The sequence below is a fragment of the Anarrhichthys ocellatus genome, unplaced genomic scaffold (assembly GCF_004355925.1).
Source record: "Anarrhichthys ocellatus isolate YVR2014 unplaced genomic scaffold, GSC_Weel_1.0 scaffold41, whole genome shotgun sequence".
In the NCBI taxonomy this organism is placed as follows: domain Eukaryota; kingdom Metazoa; phylum Chordata; class Actinopteri; order Perciformes; family Anarhichadidae; genus Anarrhichthys; species Anarrhichthys ocellatus.
The window spans coordinates 570,297-590,582 of NW_022280071.1; the positions used below are offsets into that span (position 1 = coordinate 570,297).

Here is a 20,286-nt window from a genome sequence, read left to right on the forward strand (position 1 = left end):
AATTTGTCTACTGCATCCATTTAAGGTTATATGTTAACACAACTTGATCTGTTTAGTTCCTCCATGTGTAAAAACTTAAATTATTTGAGGCAACGGCTTTCCACGTAATTTTCGAGTAAAGTCAACTAGTTCGGGATAACAGTGAGTGACCAGCTGTTTGAGGACAATAGTGATTGGTTTTTTTTAGGATGAAAACTAATTGCGAGACGTTTTTAAAGGTAGGAATGAATGGGCATGGGGTTGAATGCCACAGACGTAGCAAGTATTATTTTATTTTATTTTACATATTGCCACAAACAGCAGCAAGAGTATGCCTTTTTTTAATTGTCTGGTTTTAGTTTGGTGTGAACTGCAGAGGGCAGAAATTCGCCGATGATAAATCAACGCTGCCAGAAATAAAGCTGGAGAAGAAGAAGCTTACCTCCTGCTTACAGGAAGTGTGGAGTGTCACCTGGCTATCTGTTCGTCTGTCTGTGCTCGTTGTGTTCATTGAATCAATCACAACATACCGCTGGTAAGTGTCCGAAGTCACATTTATTGCAGTTAGCACGTTAGCGGTTGCGTTAGGTTATCCAGATAACCCACGCTAATCAAAACGGCATGTTAGCATTAGCTGGGCTACAATGTGGATGTTATGTTATCTTTCCGTTAACGTGAACTCATTCTAAGTACATACACCCTGTTCTGGCATGTTAACTAACGTTACCTGTAGCATTTGAAACACATTTTATCCACAGTGAACTTCAGCCATTGGCGTTTAAACTACGTGTTGATTCATGTTACCGCGTTAGCAGTAACGTCAGTAGAATACGGGCTAAACTTTGGTGTTTCTCATCCGAAATACCGTTAGTTAGAGTTGGCAACTTTCTACAGTTCCGTTTTCTCTGCTAATTGGTCGTCCCGTGGCTTATTTATCCAGCAGAAACATAATAACTCATTCGTAAAGTGAGCAGTATATTCTGGTCAGTGTAATGTTAGCGCACCACGGTTACAAGCATACATGATCTATATACGTATATGTTCAGTGCTCTTGGGTTAACGTTGAAGTGTATTGGAATATGTTTTGGATTATCAAGGTATTTGTTGATATACCGTAATGCGTTGGTTGGTTGGTTGGTAGGCTGTTTAAATTGATGTCACAAAGAGTTTCTCCGTTATGTGCAGAGGCAACGTTTTAAACAGCTCGGTTATTGAACAGAGATTGGTCCTGAGGCGTTCTACTGTCTTAACTTCAATGCTGGCTCACTACTTTCCTCCACGTAGGCATCTGCACCGACCTTTGAGTGTGTCCTGTTGACATTGAGGGCGGGTGCTGGAGCTGAATGGCACCAGCCCTCGTTAAAGCTTTGTCCAACTGCGAGACCTCAGTGACTTTAATGTCAGTGCTTTCATAAATAACAGTTCTCAATAGATGTACAATCATAAGCTTACTTGGAGGCTCTGCCAATTTACTGTCCTGGCATTGATATGTAAAGAAATCCCATGAGGTCCAGGTGGATTTGTTGTTGGTCGTGTGTCCCCCTGTCTTTTTCTGTCCGACTCTGATCCTTTGTCTCATCTTTCTCACTCGGTTCATTAATACCTCTCATTCAGTTCTCTTTTTTTTTTTTTTTTTTTTTTTTTAACGTGTCCTGATCTCTTCCCACCGTGACTTTGTTGTCCTCTGTCTCCTCCCAGCTTCTCCTCCGTCGTCTCTTCCTCCTGACCCGTCTTTTGTGTTTCTACCAATAGATCAACTCACCTACTCTCACCTGCAAATGTCGAGATGTGAAACAAATGCTTTGTTAAAAGCCATGTTGGAGATTAAAGGAGCATGAAGCTAAGCTACAATCAATAAAACCAATAGACCTTTGACACAGTGGCAGAGCCAGAGCATTTTTATAGCGGTGGCCAGCCCGAGGCCAGTTGGCATCTTGTTCAGTTGTTTGTGTGGCACAGCAGTATGGAGGATTCTGTGTGAGTGTTCGAAGGTGGTTTGATTAACCACAATGACCAACCATTCAGGAGACAACCTTGTTTCTAGGCTTTCCGACAAAGAGGGAACCACTGTGATGTCCATTTTTGAGGAAGATGAGGAGGGTGTTCGTCAAATGTCCCCTGAATGGTTCTTTCATATACGTAAACGTGTTTAAATCATACAGGGTGAGCTCAGGAAGATATTGATTTCTGACTGAATACTACAGAATCTAGATTATGATGTTTGCTAATGACCAAAAAAAATTCACAATGACAGACTAGTGCTATTTTTGTATCACCTTTTAAGCTCTGACATCAATTCAAGGCCCTGTAAAGTCAGTGTAGGTGTTTGGAAGCGGAAGTTGAACCAAAGTCTGTGTAAGGAGTAGGGTTTGAACATAGTCAACAACCACAGCTCCAAATCCAACCAAATGCTTCAAGGCTGTGAAATTCGTGAAGGTGGGCTAAAGGTGTTTCTCTTTTGTCCCAATTTGAGTTTCGCTTAACAAAAAGTAGAGAGTCCTCAAAGTGTCACCTCAGAAGAATTGAAAAACAAATACTTCATGCATCGCCTGCTGCTTAATCCAACCGTGAAGCATTATTGCTGAATTGCATTTTCATCTCCAGGTTACATATTCAATATAAGAAGCTTCTTGAACTTGATCCTGGTGTAAAATAACATTTATTTATGTAAAATCATACCTCTGGGGGAAAGGTTTCAGGCTTTTTCTTTTGCATCACATGACCATGAATGACTGCTCTACTGCACTACCTTGTTCTGACACTTAGATGGCAGTCAGTCCTCACGTTTGTCTTCCAGTGCAGCTCTCTGTCAGCTGTGGACAGCCTTAAACCAAACTCCTCTGTGCTGGAAGCCTTGATGACATTTCACAGTAAAAGGCTGAGAGCAATGTGTTTGTACTGTAATAATGTGAGCTCAAACCAACAGTGTGTGTGTGTGTATCAAAGCCTGATGTATCTTCATCTCTGTGCCACAGAGCTCCATCACATAAGATGTGAGCCACACTGTTGCACTGGATGACATGTTCCTTCATCACCATGAACACACACTATCGTTTATTCTGAGTCCATCCCAAATACACCGTCCTGCTGCCACAAACACTCACTAGAGCACCAAATGTGGATTAATCCGCCGCTGAAAATAGTCCCCAACAAATGCCCCATTTCCTCCTGTTTGAACAATGTTTAATAACTACAGTGACCAGCTGTTTGAGGATATTAGTGATTTGTTTTTTAGGATGAAAACTAATTGTGAGGCGTCTTTAAAGGTTTACATCACTAGGAATGAATGGGCATGGGGCTGAATGCTACAGACGGAGCAAGGAAGTCAAAAAGTTTTGACATTTATTTTTCGATAATAACAACAACAAAAAAAATGGAACACCAGACTGGACCTTGTTTTGTTTGCTGTTGAACAGCCGACTCAAGTGTCAAAAGTCTGAGCGTCCTTGAACACTTCTATTAGAAGCGTCTTTGCTTTCAAATGCATCAATACATAATAGTGTCTCTAATGGTTGGTGTTGGTGTCTTGTGCAGGTCCAGAGAGCGGATGCTGCCTTCACTTCCTCCTGGATTCCATCCTCCCATTTCAGCTGAGCCTCAACTCCCTGTGTGTGCACCTGACTGTGCCTGTTGAGTGTATGTGAGTGTGTGTGTGTTAATTCGCTGTAGGCCTATGTGAGTGTGTGTGTGTGTCAATGCCTCCCCAGCCCACCATGTCCCCGTGTCCCTCAACGCTCCAGCTGAGTCCATCTGTGTGTCTTCGCCTCCTCTGCCTGCTGCTGCTCCTCACTGACTGCTCCTCCTCAGTATCCAGAAGGGACCCGGTTCCGGCCGAGCCCCTAACCCAGCCCGACACAACACAAGCTAACTGCTCCACAGCATGTGAGTATTAGCCAAGATCTATACACGAAGGAGCTGTGGACACATGATACAGCTGAAAAAAGTAGAAGATGCCTTTACTAATATGTAAATAAATGTGTCTATAAGTATGCAGCCGTTTTAATTCAAAACCAAAAGCTGGTAACTTGTTTTTAAAACTGTGGGATTTTTTCAGTATTTAAGCTGCATTTATATCATAGACTGTATATAAGAAGTGGACTTAGTCACTTTGATGACTGGAGGCAAACAATCACCTCAGGGGGATAAAGTTACACATCAGAAATGTCATCTTGTTGTGTTGTCGGGTACCCGAATCGACATCTCATACATGTGATAACAGAAACTGGGATATTGAAGCTCTAATGAGCTTCAATATCATCATAGCGATTCAGAGATGGAGAGAATAGTTCCTAATAGTTTAGCTTAGCCTTCTGCTAACCTCCTCAGCTGCACTGCAGCAGGCTAAACTGTTAGAGATGGAGAGATAGATAAACTGATATTCTGCAAGTTGAAGAAGTTACTGAAAGTGTTTGCATTGACTTTGGTGGAGATTGCAATGTGTTTTATAGTTAATTGATGTTGTTTACCTTCTTTTTCACTTGGTCATTCATGGTGTTGTCTGTTCCCCAGGTGGTGTAGGTGTAAATGCCACAGATCTGTATCTGAAAACTAACTCAAAAGGCAAACCGGAGGACCACTCCCTTCCCGACTTGTCTTCATCCAACCACACAGTTAATGACTCAATAAACCAACTACCCAATCAGCAGCTGGCATCACTAGTCCATCAGGGTCCATCACCGGCGATGGTCACTCAGGCTGCAGTCCCTCTTCCTTTTACAAGCACAGGCTTTTCCACACAGGTTGCTCATACTGGACCCATCACCAGCACTACTACATCCACTACTATGGAGCATGTGACGAATGTACACACAACCGCTTCACCGGTTACTTCTAAAGCCGCAACGTCTACAACTACGGCAACGTCTACTACAACAAGAACATCTACCGCAGAACCAACAACTAAAGCTGCAGAACAACCTGCAACAACTGCAGACGCAACAACCACACTCACAAAAGCTAACACAAGCGTCGTTCTTCCTACAACCACAGGTACAAAGACGTCCCCTCCACCACCACCATCAGCTGCCCCGCCACAGCCAAACGCCCCGAGCACCGGGATGCCACCGGTTCAGACCTCTTTACCCAAAGCTCCTACGACCGTCACCAGTACCAGCGCTACCGCCGATCGCGACAAGCCCGTCTCCTCGGGAACGAGAGTCGCCGTGGTAGACGTAGCGGGAGGCGCTCTGACCAGCCAGCTGGTGGACACGGCGTCTCTACTGGCCGTCCTGCTCTTCGGCCTGCTCTTCTTCTTGGTCACGGTGGCCGTATTCGTCACACAGGCCTACGAGAGCTACAGGAGGAAAGACTACACCCAGGTGGACTACCTCATCAACGGCATGTACTCGGACTCCGGTGTGTGAGAGGGAGAGGGGGGGGCGGGGGGGGCTAAGCACAATGCGCGGGGATCTTTTTTTGCGCTTTGAGTCTGAGACTATGGACTGGATGGTAACGCGGCAATGCTGTGAATTCACAAGGTGAGTGTAGACAGTTCATGGAGAAGGAGGAATGGACTAAACTTGAGCACCAGCTCACTGAACTGACCCTGAAGCAGTCTCTGATCTGTTCCTACCACAAATGTTCCAGTTAACGCTTCCTTCTCTCCCTGCTTCCCTTTCTTCGATGGTTTGAATGTGAGGAGTTTGGCTTGTCCCAGTTTTGCCAAATGTGGAGCAGCAAATTAAGCGGTTACCTGGATGTAACTCTAGTTCTATTGGCCCTCGACACAACCTCAGTCCAGGCTGGCTGGACTAAACGGGATGCTTCCAAGGTGATTTATTTACACGCAGCAGATTTATTTTTTATTTCTCATGTCTTACTGAAAAATATGTCAAAATTGTTTGAGTTATTGTACCTTTGCAGAAGAATGTAGAGCTCATTGAGGGCTGTCTCTTGAGAAAAAACAAAGAAAATCGAGTTGGAACAAATTTGAACCAACATTCTTTTCCCACATTCGAGCGAATGTTCAAATTTGGAATATAAAGTGAGAGCCCTATTAAGGACCAAAGCATATTTGTGGATGTTATGTCAGAGACGTGAATTTAATTTCCTAGAAATGAACTAATTACTTCTAATTTGAGGAAATGAAAGTAGCAGAGAGCTACTCGTAGCCAATAGCCGACAACATGTCAGTCTTATGGCCCTTGTTATTACTGTGTGCAGCTCAACAAAGCCTCCTGCGGCGTGTTCCCTCTCAGTCAGTTCAGTGAACAGAAGACTTGTCTTTTTAAGCGTCCACTCACTTTGAGTTTAACCTCCTAAACAAAGTGGTTTAGAGAATCTGGATAAACTGTCGTTTACTTATAAATGATGGCCGAAACTACAATAATGAGATGCACGCTGTAACGCATGCATTATTGCGGACTAATCCTCTGAATGTAGCAGGTCTGACCTGAGTGACTTCACAGGGTAGAGAGCTGGACTTGAACCAGCCTCTTCCATACTTCACTTTAAAATCAAATAACCGCGTGGAAAAGCTTCACAGGACTCCACAGAGGTAGAGCAGTTTTACACAGAGGGAGAGAATATATCCATCGCCAGGAATTAAGTTTCCCCAGATGTGGCCCGGTGCGCCAGCGCCAAAGAATATTTTGTGTGTTTGGTTCAGTCGGTAGGCCAGAGAGGCACCACTGAGTCGTGTCAGTCGAGTCAACAAGTTGATGATTTCTTCATCGTCCTGTCGGCCGGTTAACGTTGGCTCTGTGTTTTTCTGCCGTCTTTTTGTTTGGCAGCTGCTTCGCCATGTTGAAGAAAAGAAAAGACGGCCGTATTAAAACAAACAGCCTCATTTGATTCACTCTGAGAATGAATCAAATCAATCCTGGTCACGGTAGTTACACTTCTTTCAGGAACTTGATCAATGACTTCAAATATTTTGACATCAGGCGCAGCAACAGCTGTTATTCCTAAAAAAGATTAGCCACCCTGATTATGTGGTCGCACTACACAAACCATATTATAGCTCGGATTGGGGACTGGAGGAAATACTCCCTTTTTCACTGTAGCTGTCTTGAGAAAAGTTCTGGAGATAATAACCAAGGAGAAGACAAAAACCATCACTTTTAGTACATTCACATGAAATATGACTGACGGTGTGTGAAGCCTCGGTTGTGCAGCATTTCTTTATTGTTTTGGTTTGGCTAAAACATCTCTTCATTTCAAGATTAAATCAGACATTTTGGGATATCCATGTGTTTGCTGTCAAACCCTCAGCTCTAGTGCACGGGGAGATGCTCTCAAGTTCACATTTGACATGGTCACAAGCCGTCTTTCCATTCACACATTATTAAGCAAATTTTGAAGTATGGCGGTATGGAAATGACAAAATTAGATTGGAAAAAAAAAAATCCTCAATTAAGCAAACAGTTTTTACGCTCGCTTGAGGCGGTGTTTGTGTAAAGCGTTCAGGCGCTACATGGGATACGAAATGTTCTTGCCGAATACATTTTGACGTAGCGAACATTGAACTCGCATGACTGATCAGCTTTCTGCTTTTGGCATCTTCTCTGATTTTCTCCCAAATTTTCGTCTTCGTCTCCGGACAGCATGAAACATGGCCGATACTAGTCGACATGAAAGAACAGCTAAAACTTGCTCAAGTGAAACAAATTCCTGAAGACCTCTCTCCATTTCTCTATCGCACAATTCTCGCGGTGTCACGAGATCACGCCAGAATAGCGGGACCTCGTATCATGTGAGAAATCAATCGTGTCGGGCTTCAAGTAATGCGTTTGACCTGCTGGTGCACGGACCAATCAGCATCCTGCGAGGCAGCTAGGGGTGTGGCTTAGTGCGTGGGAGACGACACACTTTTTTTGAAGTGCCTACCTTTTTCCAATGACGGCTTGTCAGATGTTTCTGTTTAACAAACCATGTGGTGTGTCGTTAGGGTAGATGGCCCAGGTGACTTGTTTTGTTGTTGTTGTTCTTCTTCTCTGTTTACTGGCGGATCACAGCCATGCGTAGCCTAAAGCGCCAACTTCTGACCAAACTACTCTGTAGCCGAGTTCATTTGCTCCAAACCGGTCAATACAGACGCACTAAATGCGCAATTCCTTTTTGCAACATTTCCAAAGTTTGTTTAAAATTTGCTTGACAATTGAATGGAAAAACGGCTGCAATACAAGTACAAGTCCTTTTTTATTTAATTTAAATAATCCACAGCTAAGCTAATGACAGCCCCACGATGTCTTAACAGTTTCACACGTGTTTAGACACTGTGGTAATAGCCTAGCTTAGCACAAAGACTGGAACACACATTCACATTTGATGGAGCTTGGCGAGCACTTTCCCCTGCTCAACAAATTCTGGGCCTGTCTCTTACTGGAGAGGTCTGTACAACATCTTCCAGATCTTCTCATCCGACTGGTTCAGTGCCAAAAGAAGCCTTTCTCGCAACTGTGTCTTTTCTATTTCAAAGTTTTACGATTTCACTTCCATTCCATTAGCTTTCTTTGATGCCAATGACATTTCGTCTTTTTTATTTGATCTTTTTGTTCAATGTTTTTGCACACACGGGTACAGGGCCATACTAGTTTATTTCAATATATTTTATAAGGTTTTTTTTGCTCACGGCGAATGTATTTTTGAACGCTCGGCTATTTACAATATGTTGTGTTGTGTTTCTTCTGTATTAATCTGCCGTCTGTCTACGTTCATGACCAGCTTGTGGGTTATATTTTGTCCATAATTCCCAAACGGAGTCTTCATGTAGCTTCATGTTTACCTCACCATGCATTCTCTCGTTTTTATATTTCACTGATGAACATGGATCCATTCATTCGCTTATTTTCAATACGTTTGTGGAGACGCGTCATTCCTGTAAACATTGCGTTTAGCAAAGCAAATAATTATGAATTCCATATCATATGTTACTCAGTTTCCTCAGTATCCCATGTGTTATCAGAATTATGGAATTATAATAATTAGGTGAAGTTCTCCAGCTCATGAGATGGATTACTGTTAGAATCTCATAGTTATGAGTCACAATTCTGAGATATGGAAGCTCTAAACGTGAATGCACAGAATGAATAATATGTGAGAACGTGATGAAGGCAAACTCAGTAGCTCTTACCTGAAGTTGTTCTCAATGACTGAATTACTGTTGCCTTTTCTCTTTTCCTTACACGTTTGTGAACGGTTTGTCTGCTGAGGGGTTCATGGTTGATGAACGATTGCCAAATAATCACTGAAGCACATTATTGTATGATAAAGCCAAGGGAAACGTAAAGCCATTATCAATATGTGACTGACCACATGACAAAGAGACGGCTGGTGGATGTGAAAGCTCACAGCAGAGGAAGTTGTCAAACGTGTGCTATTCAGTATCTCTGCCGTGTATATATAAAATGCATTAGGTTTGACCCTTTATTCTATTGGACCTGCTCATTTTGTGTTCATTTTCCACATCTTTAAAGATGATGTCAAGCCAGAATGGATTTGTTTCTTTTTTTGATGATGTTTTAGAAATGCAGGGAAACGTTAAAATGTGTTTACAAGACGCCACCAGTACGTAAGCAGAGAGCGGCTTTGTTCGCAAAATGTTTTTGTCATGAAAATTGGATGTTTATTCCGTTATCTCGGGAAAATGAGGTGTCTGATGATTTGAAAACAAGCTTGTTTTCTCATGAGAATTTGAGATTTATTCCTTTAAGAAAGCCAGATCTTTGTTCAGCTCTCTTGAGGAAAACAAAACCTTTTGGCGGCTCGTTTCTTGAGAAAACGAGATGTTTATCGCGTTATCTTCAGACAAAAAAAAGTAACTTTATTATAAATCTTGAGATCTTTAAATAATCAAAATGGAAAAAATAATTTGTCCGCTCTCATCTTCCATACATGAGTGTAATTACTAACATTTTATTTTCTCGTGATCACTGACTCATTTTTGATAAGTTTAGTTTCCTCATCATCAGAAAATGATTTCATGTCTGCATAACTCAAATCGTCTAACCATCATTGGCTAAAAGCATTAGGGAATCACTGCCTGGTGTCTGGTATTTCGAGGGGATTAGCATCGTGCACCGTCATGCAGAAACCGTTTGGGTTATTCACAAAAACAATGATTCAGCAATCATTGGAAGTCAAATCGAAGGCCTCTCTTGAGGTCTGCAGTGATGACTAGAATTGTTCTTGTGACAATGTAGTGCAAACTGATGAGTCAGTGTCCAGTATGTCAGTGAAGCATTATCTAGATTTGGTGATTTTGTAACTGTAATTTGGAGTTGCTGACGTCGGTAATTCTAAAGTGAGCTGTTCTGTCCTTGAAACAGATTGTGTTGAAGATGGATTTGTGTTTGCGGTGTCTGATGAGCAGAATGACGGGAGGAGACACTTGCCGTGTGCCAACTCAACATTGTACCAATGCACTTTAAAAAAGATATTTTTACTTGCAGAGAATAAATAATAAATAAAAGAACCAAATTGATCTCGCTGGTGTTTGAGTCAATCGATGTTGTCTAATCGTTATGTGTATTTCATAGGAGCGAGCTGCACTGCAGTTACGGTGTAATACCGTCATTCCGCATGTAGGGAGCACTCACTGATCAAAGCTGGAGCCGGGTTTAGCCAGCGGTTCAGTCCGTGTGGGTCCCTCAGAGCCGGCTGCCCCATCTGCACATCACATTTCTCACAGCTCCGCCTTCGCCTCGGGGATGCACAACAAGTTCGGCTTGGCTTCTGCACCACGTATTTGTAAAAGGTGAAATCATTTTATTTTTTTTTTGTTTTTTTTTATTTTTAAAAATCAGATGGCAAAATGCACGCTGATAAAATTCCTGCCCGTGTTAAACAGTGCTTTGGCAAGAAAAGTCTTTTTTTCCAAACTTACCTCAGTGATTGTTCCAATACCCGTTGTAGATTAAGTCCTTAAGCTTGAGCACACTGACCACAAATCAGCCATTTTTCACAACATTATTGTTTTACGCCTTTGGATTCCAGTAAACCTTGTAAACTTTTTTTGGTTTTCCATTTGCAGAAATTGTGGATATTATCAGGTTCTTTTTGCGGTAATGCCTCAGTTAAGGTTTCAAGCGAGAAGGTGGAGTTGAAACCCTTCAGACCACTGATTGGTCAGAGAGAATTGTCACTAGAATCACTAAAACTGATACCAAACGTGAATCGAGTTGAGCCGAGCTGTACAATGCAGTAGAAATTCAGTAAAAACATTGTATGCAATGCCATACGCAGTGACAGACTCGGGCTGTGGAGCACCAGCGCACAGAAAGTTTTCTACAGCAGCCTCTATAACACTGCATCTCCTCTCCACGGGAAGGGCTTTTGTCATTTTTGTCATGTTTATACATGGAGAGCCCTCTGGTTGCCCCACCCAGAGGGTTCATCACGTTTTCTCCACTGGAGGGGCGCCTCATTACATTTTCTCCACTGGAGGGGCACCCTAGATGACACATTATGCCCATAGGGCATTAGGGCACTTTTGCTGCATTTCTTTTAAACATCATGGGGGGCGGGCCTTTAGTTCTGTTCCCACCAAAACTGACTAGAAACTTGAAACTAGAGAGCACTGTTTTTCACCCTGGTGTTAAGTTACTTTTTAATTAAAAGAATAAAATGCACTTAAAGTATAAAAAGGAGAAGTACTCTGAATGGTTACTCGGTTATATTTGTATATTAAACTATTGGAATGATGTCACTGATGCATTTATGTTAGCAGCATGCTGTATTCTTGTGGGCCCATGTTCTGCTGGTAAATCTTAATCTGCAGTCATTTCTGTAGTGCAGTATAAAGTACAATATTTGTCTCTACAATGTAGAGGAGTAGAGGTACAACTAATGAATGTTGCATTGTGGGAAGTGTAGGATCCAGGATTTTTGAAGGATTCTTGACACGACTTAGGAACTAAAGGTCATGGCTCAGGCCCTGCTGCAGAATGAAATCAAGAATGAGGTGCAAGTCCTTGTCAGCTTTATGGATGAGAGGAAGGTTACAAAAAACCCACTAAAGGAATACAAACGCAGCAGAAAGATCTTCACATCGACTGTACTGCAGTCCAAACACTTTCAACCGCTGGAAATACACACCGATCCCTCAGTACTACAGTTTCCATGTACACCGCCGCGTGTTGCAGCGAAGCAAGGCTCGCCATGCCTCACCTCTGCGCTGATTTGGTTTCCAGAGCGTCAGCGAGTGCTTTTCATCTTAGTCATCCGCCGTAACTCTGCCAATACACCCACAACAAAGCCGACGCACACAGCAACACATCAGTCAGGGTGCATGGGAGTCCAAACACTGCGAAGCCACACGCAGACTAAACACCACACACACACACACAGTAAACACGTTCCTCAGCCATCCCCTGCAGCTCACAGACACACAAACAGCTCGGCCTGCGTACTCTGGATGAATCATTTAGAATACAGTATTTCAATTAAAATCTATTATTTCCAATGTGGGAATGTACTCCCATTTCAAGATGGCACGGATCACAGTAAACAATGCCAAGGCTGCCATCGACAGAATACACATATAGTCAAACAAGATTTGCCTGATGCACTGGGGGGAGGGGACTATGCCTAACGAGCGACTTACATTGCAGCCCGGCTGCAGAGCTCTCCCTCAATAGTGCACCTATTTAAATAAAAAAAAATAAAAATAAAAAAAAAAAAAAGTTTCCCTCATAAGCTACTTAAAGCATGGTTGAAAACAAAATACCGAAGTTACTCTTTCATATTTTGTAACATAGTCAAGTTTCTTTAAGAAAGGGCTTTGAGACTTTTCTTGATGTGTGCCATAACATTTTCCACCCGTTTACCGTCGCCCCAATGAGTGCAGTGGTGGTTTGGCAGAGTTCCACTGGATCAACCCTTTGCCAATAATGACAGGAAGCCTGAGGCCCTAGACTGTGCACCTGAGAGTGCAACATACCTTTTAGGAGCCAAATGCAATTCCTGCTCAGTCTGGTTGTATCTCATTATCATAAATATTGTTTTAAAATAATGTTTCATAGATTGCAGACCAGAATGGCACAAAAGTTGCAGCCCAGCAGACCGCGTTCATTCATGAGCTAGTAGGCTTACCCAGATGCTCAAGGCTGGATTATTCGAATTATTGCCCCAGGGGCCACAGATCCCCATCTGCCTCAACATCCACGTTCTCTGTGTGTCACTTGGTTCTTGGTATTTGGTTTGTTTTTGTGGAACATGCAGGTTTGAAGTACAATATCAACTGAAGGTGTATAGGGGCATTAAGGTCCTTGACCTTGTGGCCCTGTGTTGGAGGAGCCTCATGTCAAATCTACTTTTAAGGGCTAATATTCATTTGAGCCTCTGGTAACGGGACGGGCAGGTGAAGCCAACTTCTTGGGTCATTTCACAGCTCAGTTAGTCTCCGCCCACACATAGATGCTGTCAGCTTTGAGCGCCTCATTGGATGCAAACCACGGACTGTGAATGTGATTCTCCCATATTCTTCACGAATCTAAACATCTGTGTCTTTTGACTCCCAGCACTGATGCTGTGTGTGTTTGGTAAAGATTGTTATCTGCTTAGAAAGTGTTGTTTCCCAGAGTTTCAGGGTGTTTTTTTTATTGGGCACTTTATACGAGTCATGCCTCACAATAATCAAGGAGCTTGAGACACAAACAAAGAGCCATCTGCAGAGAGCTGATTGCTTCCTGATCTGAAGATCAAGGAGGAGTTAATTGGCTGGAGACAAACACACTTAGAGGTGTGTGTGTGTGTGTGTGTGTGTGTGTGTGTGTGTGTGTGTGTGTGCAGGAGGTTGTAGGCATCCAACACCTGTGTTGTAATTTACATACCGTCAGATTGTATGAAATGTCAAACTCGACAACTTTGAGCCGATTGCCTGCATACTTCGCTGCTTGTTTTTTAAATTTAAATAAAGTGTTTTGCGGCACCTGCACTCTACTGAGTGCACCTCTCTAGTTGCCCAACGTTTTTTCCTTTTAAATAACTGGAATACAAAAATCCTAATATTCTTTTCAAAAGCACTGGGAGCATCTTTCTCATTGGAAACCAGACTTCCTGAAAAATCGGCCATTTGGACGATAGTGCCAATATGTAGGGTGCACATGAATTAGTCCTCACGTGTGCACCCACACTGACAGCTCACCAGCGCACCCACATTCACACAGCAGGGGGGCGTTTAAGGTTCAGGGAAAACAAAAGTTTTAAGAGGAAAACGTGGGAGCCATTAAGTGTGAAAACTGTGAGAAAACACATTTTGGGCATCAGAAGGCGTGTTTCAGGCTGCCTCGTCTCCGGGCCGCGTTCAATGAGGTTCAGTAATGTGAATACTGCACTTCACGTTTCCAAAGCACTACAGGGCGTTATTTTTCAATGGTTTGGTCGCAGCAGGTGCGCATCTCCAATCAACAAATCCGGGACCTCTACCGCTGCCAAGTCGAACTTGTCTCAACTTTTCAACGTGAACGTATCTCCTTTCAAACGGTCACCATTACAACTCTGTGCCTTTTTCTCTTGATGGGGTGGGACACAATTTCGGGCAGTGGTGGAGGAAGTACTCCTAAGGTAAAAGTAACAATACCACAGTTGAGAGATTACTTCAAGTAAAAATCCTGCATTTAAAAATACACATTCGTAAAAGTATTCTTTATACAGGATAGTCCATTTCAGAACGTTAAGTTAAGGAGCCATCAAGGTCCCTGTGAAGGACCAGGGTACGCATAAAGCCGGGAGAGCGAGCAAAGGTGAAGAAATACGGATACTTTACAAGAATTAAGATGGGTAACAAAATGAAGCAGAAGTGACTAATTAAAATAGCTATATAAACTTCACATAATTGCTCTGGAGTCTAAGCACAACTTAACTAAACAGAACTTAATTTAAAACAATGTAGTAAGTGCTCTTCTGACCAAGATCTCCTAAAGGCATGAATATATATACTATGCTGGCCAGTCCATAGTTGATTGCAGGGGAGAGAAGACATTCCTCTTCTTCAAACAGTGTGGTGCAGATGTAGGGGCTCCTGAGAACACCCCTCTGGCTGTAGTAGAATGGCACAGTCCAATTTCTACTTGTATATCTCTATCTGTAGCTGTCCTGTTCACCACTATGTTATGAATGTGTATAGTTTTGCATCGTATTACAAATACTACAAATACTTTAGTTTAATTTTGTGCACTTGGAATCACTCTGCAAAAAAGAGCAAACAAATAAATGTGAGAAGAGTTTTGAAAAATAGTCAATTTTAGAGAAGTGTGAGACACAAAATGACCATAAAGAGACACACAACCACAGAGAGATGTGTAACGAGGACAAGGAGAGAGGACAACCAAAAGAGGCCAAACAGCTTAACAGTCTGTGCATCTTGCTGCTATGAAGGACTGTTAAAAACAGTTTTCAGTTAGGTGTGTAAAAATGTCGCATGTTCACACTGGAAAAATACAATATTTCTGCCTGCAGAATAAAATAAAACCTTTTTTGCATGCGATATCAATGTTGAAAAGCATTCCTCCAGTATTAGAGCTGTACTGGTGTGTTATTCGCTATAGTTAGTAGTTCTTTTTTAGGATTAAAAGCACTGTTACGTCCCCTTTTCTATTACTCTAGAGCACATGTGTCAAACTCAAGGCCCGCGGGCCGAATCCGGCCCGCCACGTCTTTTATGTGGCCCGCGAAGGCATATTTCCATCAGCAAAAAAAAATAAATAATACTTTAAAGTCATAATTATGATATATTTTTATTATCAAGTCTAACTTTATTTGTTTTTTTCTTCTGAAATGGGCTTCCATATAAAAGGCATATGATTGTCTTAAAATTAAACTCTATGCTGCTTCATAGTGTACACTACAGTGACCATAAACTACATCTCCCACAATGCATGTTGAGTTTGTGACCCGCGAAATGACGGACTCCGGCCGCTAGTAGCGTTAATGTTAACTAAATCGGTTTTCCAACAAATTATTGAGTTGAAAATGTTCGACAAATAATCCCAACATGTCTAAGAAGAGGAAAATTGATACAGAGGGAAGGACATTTAATAAAAGATGGGAAAGCGAATATATGTTTGTTCTTCAAGGAGAGAAACCGGTCTGTCTTCTGTGCTATGAGGCAGTGTCGGTGATGAAAGAATACAATTTACGTCGGCATTTTGACACCAAACACGAGCCAAGTATGCTAAATTTAGCCTCCAAGAAAAACATCAACTTGTTCAAAAATTAAAAGGCAGACTCCAATCGCAGCAGAACATATTCACAAAAGCTGCAGCCAAAAATGATGCCACTGTGAAAGCTAGCTTTATTGTGGCTGAAGAAATCGCCCGAGCTTCCAAGTCCTTTTCAGAGGGTGCATTTTTGAAGGAGTGTTTGCTCAAGGTTTGTGAGCAGGTGTGCCCCCCGACCAGGTACAGGCTTTTAAAAATGTCAGTTTGTCAAGGAACACCATCGCAGACAGAGTTCAGGAACTAGCAGGCAATCTGACAACACAGCTAGCCGAAGAGTCCAGCAGTTACGTGGCTTTTTCATTAGCTGTTGATGAAAGCACAGACAACACGGACACAGCGCAACTGTCAATTTTTGTAAGAGGCGTGAAGGCAGACTTGACTGTCAGTGAGGAGCTCTTGGATGTAGTTGCCCTGCATGGAACGACAACGGGAGGGGGAGTGCATTTTTGATGCAGTGGAGAGGTCCACAAGTAAAATTAAATTACCCTGGGAAAAGTTGGTGGGGCTAACTACCGATGGCGCACCTGCAATGTGTGGACAAAAAACAGGCTTGGTTGGACTAGTGAAGGAGAAAATGCAAAAAAGTAACTGCCACACCCCTCTGATAACTTATCATTGCATTATCCACCAAGAAGCTCTGTGTGGAAAGGTTCTGGAACTGGATAATACAATGACCACGGTCGTGAAAACAGTGAACTTCATTCGGGCGTGTGGCCGGAATCACCGCCAGTTCCAGCTGTTTTTGAAGGACTCGGGCTCGGAGCATGGAGATGTGCCGTACTATACAGAAGGTGAGTAGGAACGCGGTCCTCAAACGATTTTTTGATCTTCGGGAAGAAATTGCTGTTTTCATGCAAAGTAAAGGAAACCCCTTGCCTGAACTGTCAGATCCAAACTGGCTGTGTGATTTCGCTATGTTGTGTGACATAACGGAGCATCTTGCCCAACTGAATCAGGGGACGCAAACAAGTCATCACAAAGATGTCCGACATGATCACAGCTTTCCAGCGTGAACTGCAGCTATGGAAGTCCCAACTGGAACAGGACAATCTTGCACACTTTCCTGTCTGCCAGGAAATCTCAGCCTCAGTTCCTGGTGCTTTTTCATGTGCTCGATTGGCTACCAAAGTGAACCGGTTAATGACTGAATTTGATCGGCGCTTCTCTGACTTCAGAACACAGCGCATTGACTTTGCCATCTTTGCCAATCCTTTCACCGGCGACGTCGACAGTGCACCCCATCTCCTTCAGATGGAGTTAATAGAGCAAAGCGATAGTGACCTGAGAGCAAAGTTCCAGGATGCTGCAATCGAGGATTTTTACCGTCTCTTGCCTCCTGCTTTGACGCCACAGCTCCGACTTCAAGCTGCCCGTGTTCTGTCCATGTTTGGGAGCACCTACAGTGGGTACGGAAAGTATTCAGACCCCTTTAAATTTTTCACTCTTTGTTTCATTGCAGCCATTTGCTAAAATCAAAAAAGTTCCTTTTATTTCTCATTAATGTACACTCAGCACCCCATCTTGACAGAAAAAAACAAATGTAGAAATTTTTGCAAATTTATTAAAAAAGAAAAACTGAAATATCACATGGTTATAAGTATTCAGACCCTTTGCTCAGTATTGAGTAGAAGCACCCTTTTGAGCTAGTACAGCCATGAGTCTTCTTGGGAATGATGCAACAAGTTTTTCACACCTGGATTTGGGGATCCTCTGCCATTCTTCCTTGCAGATCCTCTCCAGTTCCGTCAGGTTGGATGGTGAACGTTGGTGGACAGCCATTTTCAAAAAACACATGAAGGACTCCCAGACTATGAGAAATAAGATTCTCTGGTCTGATGAGACCAAGATTGAACTTTTTGGCATTAATTCTAAGCGGTATGTGTGGAGAAAACCAGACACTGCTCATCACCTGCCCAATACAATCCCAACAGTGAAACATGGTGGTGGCAGCATCATGCTATGGGGGTGTTTTTCAGCTGCAGGGACAGGACGACTGGTTGCAATTGAAGGAAAGATGAATGCGGCCGAGTACAGAGATATCCTGGAAGAAAACCTCTTCCAGAGTGCTCTAGACCTCAGACTGGGCCGAAGGTTCACCTTCCAACAAGACAATGACCCTAAGCACACAGCTAAAATAACAAAGGAGGGGCTTCGGAACAACTCTGTGACCATTCTTGACTGGCCCAGCCAGAGCCCTGACCTAAACCCAATTGAGCATCTCTGGAGAGACCTGAAAATGGCTGTCCACCAACGTTCACCATCCAACCTGACGGAACTGGAGAGGATCTGCAAGGAAGAATGGCAGAGGATCCCCAAATCCAGGTGTGAAAAACGTGTTGCATCATTCCCAAGAAGACTCATGGCTGTACTAGCTCAAAAGGGTGCTTCTACTCAATACTGAGCAAAGGGTCTGAATACTTATGACCATGTGATATTTCAGTTTCTTTTTTAATAAATTTGCAAAAATTTCTACATTTCTGTTTTTTTCTGTCAAGATGGGGTGCTGAGTGTACATTAATGAGAAATAAAATGAACTTTTTTGATTTTAACAAATGGCTGCAATGAAACAAAGAGTGAAAAATTTAAAGGGGTCTGAATACTTTCCGTACCCACTGTATCTGTGCGAACAGATGTTTTCAATAATGACTAAACCAGTGGCAGCTGGTGGAAAATTTTCTAGGTAGGGCCATCCTATCAATTTCAGCAAACATCCCAGTATGATTTAATGCAAAAAAATTAAAGTATGAAACACGCATTACTACTTTGCAGTTAAATATTTAACATTTATTCCAACACGAAAAAAAGCAGTAAATAACACTTATATAATATAATACAGTGTCGGGCCGTGCATTTTATATCTGGGCCTACACTCGTAAAAATGAAGCTCAACACCTACAAATGCACTGAGTGCAGATACATGAATACCGGCATGACGGGATGCGGCGGCATTAACGAACAATGAGTCAAAATCAATTCAGCTAAAACACACATTCCGCCACACACTCAAGAACACGGGCCATTCAAATATTATTAACATCAGAGGGAACAATATTACCCATATCATGAAAACGACACGATAGACAAATTAACAGAGTAGTAACTCTCCTATCACTTCCTCTAGGAAATACACGACTCCATAGTTCTTGTTACTGACGGATTTATTCGTTTGTCAACACTGAGAGGGAAAACGAGTCCACTTGAAAGCACATGAATCTTCAAAGTAGATCACTTAAAAACTTAAACTTAACTTTAACACTTTGCACGGAGTATATAGACCGCTGCCGCTTCGCGCGTCGTCTTGTTGCTGTGCACCGGCTAAATGTGTCCCCCGCGCAACATAGGACGTAACAATAGTTCCTATCACATATAAAACCAAATGAAAATCCATATAAATTGTATAAATAATAATATATAATATAAACAAGCATATTAAATGATGACATAGATCATATTTATGGCAGTTAAAGCTACTGCAGTTAACTTACCAGAGCTGTTGTTCACTATTTAGCTGTTCTTCCTCCTTTCTTTGTTAACAAAGAGTTTAATCTCACGGTTGTTCAGTACATCCGTGCATTTTTAGTTCCAGTAAGAAGTCCTTCTCAATTCATGGATGCCAGTGAAGACAGTCAAGCCTCCCCAGTTGTATTTCTTGAATAGGTTTTAATGCGTTTGAGGCTGAAAATGTCTGCTCAACAGAGGCAGCAGATTTTGGGATTGTCACCGCCCATCATGTCAGGCTAGCTCACTGACCAATCACGTATGGCTAGGCCAGCTAGCAGGCTCTGGCACATCAAAGAATACGCCCAACATGTCAAACTAAAGATCTGATTGGTTGAAGACTGTGACAATCAACAATATCGTCCCCATTCACTTAAACTGCAAAGGGATTCACTTGTGAGTCTGCAGGCCTCGGGCCTCTGTTCTTACCTAGAGACACAGAGGTGAAATCTGATTGGATAGAAGCTCTACTTAAAACAAGCTGCACTGGAAGCAGAGCAACTGAGGAAGACAATAGCTGTGCAATGAGAAAATAAGATAATGGGAAAAATATTATAATACATGTAGTGTATTTATGAAAAATTATTAAATTATAAAATAGATATAGCTTTGTGATTCTGTTTAGGCCAGCAGAGAAGGCCTTGCAGGC

The 20,286-nt window shown here is 42.4% G+C and overlaps 1 protein-coding gene and 1 pseudogene across 1 annotated transcript; both read left to right on the top strand.

The window, feature by feature from the left end:
* The first annotated feature begins 409 nt into the window (after positions 1 to 409).
* On the top strand, positions 410 to 15,534 carry cunh11orf24 (chromosome unknown C11orf24 homolog). Its single transcript, XM_031868183.1, has 3 exons — positions 410 to 514; positions 3,514 to 3,861; positions 4,489 to 15,534. The coding sequence occupies exons 2-3, from the start codon at positions 3,675 to 3,677 to the stop codon at positions 5,340 to 5,342; spliced, it is 1,041 nt and encodes a 346-aa protein (XP_031724043.1). The 5' UTR covers positions 410 to 514; positions 3,514 to 3,674; the 3' UTR covers positions 5,343 to 15,534.
* A 145-nt stretch (positions 15,535 to 15,679) lies between these two features.
* On the top strand, positions 15,680 to 19,279 carry LOC116394785 (general transcription factor II-I repeat domain-containing protein 2-like; annotated as a pseudogene).
* The last annotated feature ends 1,007 nt before the right edge of the window (positions 19,280 to 20,286 follow it).